At 36.8% G+C, this 10,798-nt stretch overlaps 2 protein-coding genes across 4 annotated transcripts; both read left to right on the top strand.

Annotated features, from left to right (window-relative positions):
* Positions 1-5,576: 5,576 nt before the first annotated feature.
* Positions 5,577-7,403, top strand: nkl.4 (NK-lysin tandem duplicate 4; the record flags this gene model as incomplete). Its single annotated transcript, XM_080042254.1, has 4 exons — positions 5,577-5,625; positions 5,717-5,802; positions 7,066-7,143; positions 7,245-7,403. 4 exons carry the CDS (start codon positions 5,577-5,579, stop codon positions 7,401-7,403), a joined length of 372 nt encoding a protein of 123 aa, XP_079898380.1.
* Positions 7,404-8,827: 1,424 nt separating this feature from the next.
* LOC307262285 (uncharacterized protein) lies at positions 8,828-10,640 on the top strand. 3 transcript variants are annotated; one of them, XM_080043118.1, is made up of 5 exons: positions 8,828-8,944; positions 9,047-9,129; positions 9,740-9,814; positions 9,912-10,074; positions 10,181-10,640. In XM_080043118.1, the coding sequence occupies exons 1-4, from the start codon at positions 8,866-8,868 to the stop codon at positions 10,038-10,040; spliced, it is 366 nt and encodes a 121-aa protein (XP_079899244.1). In that variant the 5' UTR covers positions 8,828-8,865; the 3' UTR covers positions 10,041-10,074; positions 10,181-10,640. The 3 variants fall into 3 exon arrangements, with proteins under 3 accessions (XP_079899244.1, XP_079899242.1, XP_079899243.1); XM_080043116.1 differs by having other exon boundaries at positions 9,912-10,061; positions 10,178-10,640; XM_080043117.1 differs by having other exon boundaries at positions 9,912-10,061.
* Positions 10,641-10,798: the final 158 nt, after the last annotated feature.

Raw genomic sequence — 10,798 nt, forward strand, 5'->3', positions numbered from 1 at the left:
TACGAGGGAGTTCACCTCACTGAATCAAAGTGATGCTGGGTTTGTCAATTGAGGTCTCTGATGCACCTTCCTTGCTCCCTCTGAACACGAAGATATATGCTGAGACAACAGGGGATCACTGTTTCACTGGATTTAATTTAATTTATAGACCAGCTGTCTGTCTGTGTGTGTGCGTGCGCGCGTGTGTGTGTCTTTCCCTTCGTTTTTCTGCTATGAGCTGTGTTTCTTTTTCCGGCTTCATGTTTAAGCCAAAGCAAATGAAACAAACACTTACCACAATGATTATTTTCATGATAGTTTCAGTAAATATAATAGCATTCCTCAAACAAATAGTTTAGTTTTCATGCATTCATAATGTATATGGACTGTTTTTTTAAAATGCAAAGTATACAGCAATAGGACAAGATCCCTGACGACAGAAGCTGATAGAGAATATTGGATTCGATTAAAAGAACATATACAATAAAAATAAGAACATTATCATCTTAATTTAAATCCATCAAGAATTGTCCTGTGACAGAAACAGATGACAAACAGCCCATTGTCAAGAGATGTGGGGGAGTATTTTCAGAGGAGATCGACACAAAGACTTGAGATATTCTCAGCGGTTTACCCAAACCATCGCCCTCATACCCCCAGGTTTAGAGTGTGTCACTCGTTGCAATACAGGATGATGATGTTCATTTTCAACTGTCTTTCATTAGGATCAGAAACTATTCAAATTTGCCTTTCACAAAACTGTTCTTAAACATATTTACCAAATTTAACATTTTGCCTCCCATTTCGCAGAATCATTTAAGATCTTTCTTTGATTTATTCGATAGATTTAATTTTCTCTCTTGGTTTTCATCAACGACTTAACGCCTTCATTGAAACGGAAGAAGGTAAGGTTTAAGGTATAATCAAAACATTAAAGATGAATTACCTTTATTAAATGATTTATTGATCGTAGCTGATGGGAACTGATGGGATTGGCTTATAGAGCAGCAGATGACTGTATTTGTGAAACAATGACTCACTTCTGGTTAGTGTGTTAACTTTGATAGTGATCCCTCTTTTGTGGTTTTTGTCATTTGGTACCACAAACTTCTTGTTCAGATTCTAGGCGACCGCATTAATGGAAAGGCCTTGCATCATAGTAGATATAGTATATCTCTTAAAGGTTGCTCTGCACTGAAACTTGCCTTTATTGAATTTCCAATCATTTGAAGTTGTAAATATTGTACATACAAGATTAAAATGTCTTCTTTAACACAACAAACAAAAGTGTATTGTGGTTATTTTTTGTGGTATTTCACATGCCTTTTCTATAGTATTTGCATACTGCCTCTGAATGTACTTCTTCTTCATCACATCCTAAATGCAATTGATTCTTTTAATCTGTCGGAATGATTCCTGATTTTATTCTGTCCTCTAATTGATCATTTGTTAGCCATCGAAAAAATCAGCTCAGTATCCGCCTAGGTTGGCCCACCAAAAAATGATACATTGTGCAATTATGATGAGAGTTAATTGCCAATGAAAAGAACTGGAGAGAAGGGGAAGTCTAGGGAAAGAAAAACATATTGCATGGCGCAAAGGCACAGAAATGCTTTTTTTCTTTGTATCCGTATACTTTTATCCAATCACACATTGGTCAAATGAGGTTGTAGTATGAAAAGTGTGCAGGAGTTTACCTTGATGCACCTTAGTTACTGTGTACAGCCGTCATTAAACATCTATACAGTTCCATGAAAACTTAGCACCCTTCATCAGCTGCTGATAAAGATTGTGGCATGCGATTGAAAGTTGCACAACAAAGAAGTCGACCTTGAGTGAAGATTGTTCTGTCACTCTATACCGTTGCCGTGTTGTTGTGATAGTGACATACCACACCTTTGCATTGCAGTGTGACAATTGTTTTTCACTGTAAGTCAGAAAATTTAATATTCATTTAATTTAGTGAAATTTCCGTGTAGCAGTTTTTCGTTTGAATGGTAAATTTAGTTTTTTTTCAAACACCATATCAAGGAGTTTTGCTCGCACCCTCTCTTATGGGTTAAACATTATCATAAAAACATACTATACAAGATTAATACCAAGAGCAAAACAAGTATTTGTTTCAAAAAAGTAAGGTGTAGGTTTAAAATGTGTGAGTGTTAATGTTTTCTATTAAAAGGGCAAAACCTCAAAGAAACTTGCACTCTGATACTTGACTCTATCGCCACCTGTTGGTTTATTAGGGTAGTAGAATGATCTGGTTAAAATCTGAAAGCAGCATGTGAGAGGCATCTTTTACTTTGGAAATTATAAGCTAACATTTTCACTGCATGAACTGAAGTTGTGTGTAATCCAAAATTGTAGTTTGTGTAAACTCTTTTTATGAAGAGCTTGGTTCCGGACAAGTGAATACAGAAGACAGTAAGAACACACAGATACTGACTAAAACCACAGCTGATGGTGAACCATATATACACAAATAAGCACTTAAATCGTCCATGTATCTCTGCAAACTTTAATTTTCAGGTTTTGGATTTGGAGAGACACCACACATTTTGTTTCAAAGGGCCACATGTTTTCTTTGCACTGCTGTCATTTCAATGGTAATTAAAGAAAAGTTAAAAATACATTGTGTCCTAAAGCACATCTCTCACACAGGTCAGTGGGTGTTGCAGATTAAGCATTTTTTTTTTAGGTGTAAAGTCACATTTAGGCATTGTCAGGGTGTTAGAGAATAAGGTTAACACTTAAATTGTAAATAGCATATGATATATTGGGGCTTTTGTAACACGTCAGTATTTCAGTAGAGTTCAAATGCAGTTGCAGTTCAACTGGACCACAGCACAATTTTCCATTGAGCTTCAGAGCAGAACAGGAAACACACTGCAGCGAGATAATTCCACATTTACCACAAAGCAAACCATAAAACCCCATTTCAGTTGCTACGCAGAACTGTTTGTTACAAAACAAAAATGGAAGATATCTGTATTTTCAAGATCCCGCCGACCTTCCAGGTTGAATATTGCCACCATTCCACCATTCCATTTGATGGAAAATAAGAAACCATAAATCATTACTACATTTCTAATTCATTTATAAACAATAAATTAACTTCTAAATAAATAGGGAGGAAAAAAGTAAGTTTAACGTTAAAATAGATGAGGTGGAGTCAAATATGAAAGATAATAAAAAAAGAATGAAATAGTCTGAAAGGTCAGTTTCATCATGAGTGATAGTAAGGCTATAATAAATAATGAAGTCCAGAAGGGGACACCTTGTCTTGTGAAAGATGGGATCTTTTGTTTTATAAAATACAACATTTGTTTATTTTTAAATGTAACTATTAAAAACTACTACATAAGCCTATATGTAGGCCTACAATATATATATATATATATATCTTAAATGCAACTGCACTTGTGGCAAAAGAACTGGGCTCAACGTACTGATGCATGTGTTGCAGAAGCCACAGCAGAAACTGGAAAAAAGCATGAGAAGTCACAGATGGAGGTGAAGTCAGCTCTGTTATACTGGAAGGAAGGACCAAGTGCCCAGCCAACAGCATCACTCTTCTCCCGCTCTCCACAAGTAACAAAGTAACATTATTTTCCCCATTTTCTTACGAATAAAAGGAATAGTCTAGCTTCTAGCTTTTTGCCTCACTCTCCGGCTCAAGAAAAGGTGTCAGAAACTGTTCCTATAACTGTGAGTGCATTTTTGATATAGGAATGGGCAAAGGTCACTCATCCAGGTCAGCTAAAGTGAAACACTGGTAGTCAAGAGGAGCAGGTCCTTTACAACATCACTAAACGTTCCTCTGTTCTTGTTGGGACTTGTTAATTTACCGCGTTATGTTACACTATATTTCTGAATTATTATGACATTTTAGAACCAAATACATACATGACGGTCACAGGCAATTTCTGGTTTCTTTCCAGCATGTATTTGATTCTAAAATGACATAAAGTGTAAAAATATAGAGTGTAACAGAAGGTAGTAAATGAAAAAGTCCAAACAAGCACACAGGAACGTTTAGTGATGTTGTAAAGTGTATATTTTGACCTGCTCCAGTTGACTACCAGTGTTTCAGCTAAGCTAACCTGGATGAGCAATCTTTGCCTATTCATATATAAAAAAATGCCCCCACAGTTACAGGAACAATTCTGTCACCTTTTCTTGAGCTGGAAGGTGAGGCAAATTCATTTATTAAAGACAGCCAAAAGAAAAATATGTCTCAGAAAATAATTAAATGCCTACTTCACCGGTTTGAATATGAAGGTGTATTGAATTCTGAGATCCTATGTAGTATAAATGTGCGGAAAAAATTGAAATCGGTTAATCCTAGCCTGAGAAAAGGCAGAAAGAGTGTTTTCTCTTTCTCGTGACATCACAGAAAGAGAAATATAGGGTTAAAAAAAACTTACTTTGCAAATATTACTGTGATGTCTTTTACTGTGACATCACAGTAATATTTACAAAGTACGTTTTTTTTTAACCCTATATTTCTCTGTCTGTGATGTCACGAGAAAGATAAATATAGGGTTAAAAAAACACTCTTTCTGCCTTTTCTCAGGCTAGGATGAACCGATTTTATATTTTTTTGCACATTTATACTACATAGGATCTCAGAATTCAATACACCTTCATATTCAAACCGGTGAAGTAGGCCTTTAAGTCTCGGAAGCCTGTGGTCAAAACTGAAAAGGATTTCACACCCAAGTCAAAACACGATATGAGTGGCAGAGCAGACCATTGAACAGAGGAGGTGAGAAACTGTCACACGCACGCACCCTGATGAATTTTAAGGGGAAAGCCCAGTTATTGTATTCAGACTCTAGACTCATAAACATTTGAGCGTGAAAAAAAAACATATTTTCTCTCTTATTTTGTTCAAAGTAAAACTCTTCACCAAAACCATTTTATATTGCAGGATGAGGTTCATTCAGTGCCTGAGAGTCCATCGTGTCCACAGTAAAGCAAAGGGTGGGCATTGACCAGGTAATGAATACAAATAGTAGTTTATCATCTTATAGCTGCCTATATTCAGAGGCTGACTGTTGCCCCCTGAACAAACTCAAATGATTACATCTCACTGGGTTCTTGTGCCCAACTTCATTTGTGTCTATGTTCAGTACCTCTTCAACTTAAACCCACATACATGGTATCCCTTTTTTCATTTCTATCAATGACTTATAATTTTGTCAATGTAAAAAGTTATTAATAGCGTTCTTATGCACGATGACTGAAATGATTAACAATTCACATAGTGTCCTGTGGTTTGCGGAAAAGGTTTGGGATAATGATAAATGTTTTCACCCTTCTCTATTTTGGTTTAATTGACTACAAATAGGCAAAAGTTTCCTGTGCTATGACAGAGACGCTCGTGCATTGAACGGAAAAGATGAGAAGCAAGGAGTGGGGTCGTGTGAAAGAGGTTTCAGGCCTATGAACAGCTGTTTGTGGTTGGGTTGTCAATGTATGTCTGTGGAGACTTGCAGAGGTGTTGCCTTGTCGCCCCTCACCTCTGCTGTGTATAAATGGTGTGGGATCACCAGACACAAACACACACTCTCAGAGATCATCGACCACTGCCGGCAATGGAAGCATCTTCAGTCCTTCTCGTCTGCCTTCTGGTGACATGTTCAGGTGTGCTTCTGTGTTCTGGTGTTTTCATCGTATAACATTGTCTCTATCATGCAAAGTGTACATTCAAAAACAAATTATTTTGTCTTGACAGTCTTGACAGTCCACGGGAGAAGCTTGGAGGTCAACATTGATGACAACGAGCAGGTGGAAGTGGAAATCTCTGTGGGGGCTGGCAAGGTAACATCGCTTCTGAAGGATTAAGCTTGCACTCTGAACGTCCAGTATTAATGTTCAAATATCATATATATGTATACATATACTGTATATCAAAATGTTAGATGATCGACAGACTGTCTCTGCTTTTTTCTGACTTTCTGTTGACTACTTAGCCCTAAACTTGACTTTAACGCTGACTTTATTTCTTAACCCAGCCATAACCCAACTTGACTAAATGTAAGCTTCTGATTGTTTTTGGAGGTAGTGCTAATTCAATTCATGTACAATCCTCTGTTAAGAATACTAATCTTAAGCAAAAACACAGGGGAATAACATACTTTGTGCAAAAAAACAAAAGTACTAACCCTTACTAATGTGCCTCGCATATTAATTATATATTTAATTATAACAGGTAATACTGACAATTTGTCAGTAGCAGGTCGAGGTGGAGTTTTTTTTCAAGATTATTTTGTTTTTTTTCAAGCTTTATTTCATAGAACAGAGTTGAAACGGGGAGACAGAGAGAGAGAGGGGTGATGACATGCAGTAAAGGTCCACGGGTCGGATTTGAACCCGCGACCACTGCAATGAGGCCTGAGCTAATATGGTACGCGCTCTATCCACTACGCCACCGGAGCGCCCCTCGGTGGGAGTTTTAGCTACTTTATGAACTTTAAGATATAGGTGTTTCCAACCTTGGAGTCAGGCCCCTCCACTGGTCAAGTGATAAATAAATCAGAGTGTTCATTAAATAGTTAATGAGGTTAATGAGGATAGTGTACTCATTGGGCCTACAAAAGGTATTTAAATCGAAGAATCAGAAGTTTAAGAAAGATTTGTTCTGGTATTTTGAAAACCTATCCAACCAGTAATCTACATGTGTCAGATAAATCAATATACAGAGTAGGCCTACAGGATTAAATATTTTCCCCTGAATTGTAGTTAAGTATGCTGTACATATGAAGCAGCAGAAAATGTAAGCATGGCACTTGAGTTGACAGAATATGTAGTGGTTACTCAACTACTAACAGTGAAAGCTTTTTGTGGAACACTTTAGTCACTTTATAGTAGGCTACCATACTTTTGTCCAAACTTTTACTATTCAAAGGACAATAGTTCCCATCGGATGAACATAAAAGAAATCTGCACGAAAGATTACATGTTGCTTTGTTGTGAAATATCAGATAGTTGTACCGCTCAATGGTTCTAAAAAAACTATTAAAACAAACAGTTCAATAGAGTTCTTTACTCAATGTTAAAATCATGTGTCATTTTTATCTGCAGCTTCCAGGTATCTGCTGGGCGTGCAAGTGGGCTCTAAACAGGGTGAAGAAAGCTGCTGGGCCTAACGCCACTGCAGAGGTAAATAAATTAAAAACATGTCTAAATGTCTGCTCAGATAGCAGGACTATCTGGTCGGGGCACAGTGGAAGTTGAAATTATATTATTTTTGCTTCTTACAGAGCCTGAACTCAAAGCTACTTTCCGTCTGTGACAAAATTGGCCTCTTGAAATCTCTGTGCCGCAAATTTGTGAAGACACACCTCGGAGAATTAATCGAGGAGCTCACCACCGCTGATGATGTGAGGACCATCTGTGTCAACGTTCAAGCCTGCAAGTGAGTTACCGGCCCCGCTCGCTATTATTGTTCGACTAACAATGTGACTTAACATATTTTCAGAAAGTCCTTATTCATTTTTTCAATCCAATACTAGATCAATGTTATACTCACATGTATCTTTCTTTGCAATGAGTATTTTTCATTTTGAATGCAGGACTTTTACATGTACTTTATACTGTAGCCTACTGTTGCTGCTTTTACGTAGCAAAATCATTCCAATACGTTTGAATAATTTTGTTATTTCTTTTCCTCTTTTTTTGTAGGCCAAAGGAGGTGTCTGATGTGGACCTGCTCTTTTATCCAAGAGAGGAGGAGCCATCAATTGAAATAATTAGATATCGCTGATTTTCACTGTATGGATAATAAACTGCCTATATGAAAAACCTCAAGTGTTAGTGACCAACCGTAATGATCAAGGATCTCTTTCAGCTTTATTTTTTCTCACTGCATTTACTTTGTGTAGCACTTTGTCTTGTACCTTCATTGACTGTGCAATGCCTGTACATGGAATTTGTAGTTCTGTGTCTGTGCTAAGGTGATATGAATAAATCTTTGCATTTCAAAGTGAATATTCTTTGTTGGACTGTAAAATTTGATAACAAACGCTGGGCATTGAAACTTGAAAAAACACACACACGCAACACACACACACACACACACACACACACACACACACACACACACACACACACACACACACACACACACACACACACACACCTCTATGTTAAAATAAGCTAAACAGCTTCTGGAAAAATGAGTCAGAAAGGGACAGCATGCATCATGCTTTATACTTTTTTTGCAGTTCAAAATAACTAAAGAAATATTAACGGTGGCTTTTTATTGAGTCATATCATATCACACATGAAAATCCGATGTTTTTTGTGGTGAAGCTTCTCAGAAGGTTTTGTCGGTTTCTGTTAAAGCCACAATTAAGACATAATCATACTGGCTGCCGGGACACATGACAATATAAATGTAAGATGTTGCAAAAACTTGCATTATTAAAATTTTGATTTGATGACACACACACACCCACACACACACAGATGCACACAAACACACACACACATACACGCGTCAGGTCTAAATCGCAGTTAATTATTAAAGTTGCATGTTGGCAACCCTACATCTGCAGTCAGAAAAATCAGATTATGAGACCAACGTATTGACAACTCAGATATCTTAAAGATGGAAGTGAGCGAGAGTGAGCACATCCCATCTCATATGCCTAATCAGATGAACACAAGGTCTAAATGTTCTTACAACCAGAGGAAGCAACACAAAAGATAAAATCAAAAGCCGGATGAAACATGAAAATACGTAACATTCTCAGATGATATCGGACTTTTCGCCTCATTCACATCTAAATTACTTTTTAGCTGAGGAGAATACACTTTCCGTTAAAGTGTATCGACTCTGCTGAGTATAAATGGTGTGATGATCACCAGACACAAACACACATGCTCAGAGGTCCCAGATCAATGCAGGCAATGGATGAATCTTCAGTCCTTCTCGTCTGCCTTCTGGTGACATGCTCAGGTGTGCTTCTGTGTTCTGGTGTTTTCATCTTATAACATTATCGCTATCATGCAAAGTGTACATACAAACAAACTTATATATATATATTTTTGTCTTTTCTAGCATTTATAGTCCACGGGAGAAGCTTGGAGGTCAATATTGGTGACCATGAACAGGTGGAAGTGGAAATCTTTGTGGGGGCACAGGTAAGATAACCGGGCAGCTTTAAAAAAAAATATATATATATAGGTTGCACTCTGAAAGTCCGGCATTCATGTTCATACTGTATATCAAATTACAAAATGTGAGATGATCAACAGAGTCAAAGCTGATTGCTGTCTGTCTGTGTAGACTATGTTAGCCCTATGTTAGGCTACACATCATATATTGTATATCATACAGAGGGGCCGAGTGGAAATAAACAAATAGAGGGGTTCATTTTCAGTCAAATAAACTAATTATACATAATATAGCTTACCAGAATGTAGTTTTACGCAGATAAAATGTTGTGTGTGTTTATTGTGGTATCAATTTCATGAATACTTATTTACCATGATTGCTACTCTGTTATACTGTATTGTTATATTGCATTATGTTGTCAGTCACCAGAAAGAGGTTTCACATAGGTAGTTATGACAAATAGGCTACATTATTGAACGCTCAATGGCATAACATGCTAACAACTAAATTTTTATGTGTCATTTGTTTTTGTTCAATTGTTGATACAATGCTTCATTAACATTTCTATATCCCATACAGCATTATTTTTAGGGCTCATAACTTTGCTCGGTTTTTAAATTGTGCTTTGATCTGCAGAAGGATATCTGCTTTGAGTGCAGAGACGCTGTAAAGAAGGGGGAGAAAATTGCAGAAAGGTACCCCAATACAGAGGTAAAATAAAACATCTAGCAGTCTGAAAGCTCCGTGAGCTGGAAGATATAGTCTGTGTGTTGTGGATGGAGCAATGATGTTATTTTGACTTTTACAGAGCCGGACAAAAAATATGACGAACGTCTGCAACGATTATCATGAGTTTAAAAATCTGTGCAACAAACACCTTGAAGAATTACTCAAAAAGGTCCTCAACTGTGTCAACATTCAAGTCTGCAAGGATTGATACTTGACCCACTTTCTGTTGGTAATTTTAAAATGTTAAGTTTACATTTTAAACTGTGGTGTTTTCACTTAGGTAAGTTATTCTAATACTTCTTCCAACAATATTTTGATCTTTTCATGTTTTTTTTTTTTTTAAAGCAGAAGCGGTTGGATAATTTTATCCAACTTCCCGTCAGTGACTGCAGTTAGCAGTCCCCTCCCTCGTCCCTACGTCACCACATTAATGTGATCTTCAAGCGGCGAGTAATCGAGCTCCACCTCATGAGTATGATAAAACAGGATAAAAACCATAAAAAATAAACATTAGGAATGATTTTTTGATGTATCACTTCTGCTTTAAAGATGCTCAAAGGAACTTTCGGTTTGTGTTTGTGTACCCATGACAAAGGCATATAAAAAACTATATAAAAATTGAATTCTTTGGACTGATGGTCTTGTTTGCTGTTATATGTAATTTATGATCATCAGCGGAAAAATGACACTGAATCAGAAATATTTAAAAGTTCCTTGTAGCACCTCTAAGTGAGAAATGTATTAGTATTTGTGACCGACTGACGTACAATGTTTCAGCTTTCTATTCTTCACTGCATTTACTCTGTGTTGCACTTTGTCTTGTATCTTTTTTTTTGCAATGATGTCTTCTTTTTTTGTACAGTTATATCAATAAATGTTGCATTTCAAATGTTATGATTATTCTATGTTGAATTGGACACAGTTTCAGCTCAACTCTCTCTCTAACATTTCACAACTCAAATCTGG

The sequence above is a fragment of the Ammodytes marinus genome (genome assembly GCF_949987685.1).
Source record: "Ammodytes marinus genome assembly, chromosome: 15".
Taxonomy (NCBI): domain Eukaryota; kingdom Metazoa; phylum Chordata; class Actinopteri; order Uranoscopiformes; family Ammodytidae; genus Ammodytes; species Ammodytes marinus.

What these genes read in the sequence shown, in the direction of transcription:
- LOC307262285 (XM_080043118.1), top strand. Translation starts at nt 8,866, where the DNA reads ATGCTCAGAGGTCCCAGATCAATGCAGGCAATGGATGAATCTTCAGTC. An exon ending in CCTTCTGGTGACATGCTCAG is followed by an intron (nt 8,945 to 9,046) that starts GTGTGCTTCTGT and finishes TGTCTTTTCTAG; the next exon opens with CATTTATAGTCCACGGGAGA. An exon ending in AAAGGTACCCCAATACAGAG is followed by an intron (nt 9,815 to 9,911) that starts GTAAAATAAAAC and finishes TGACTTTTACAG; the next exon opens with AGCCGGACAAAAAATATGAC.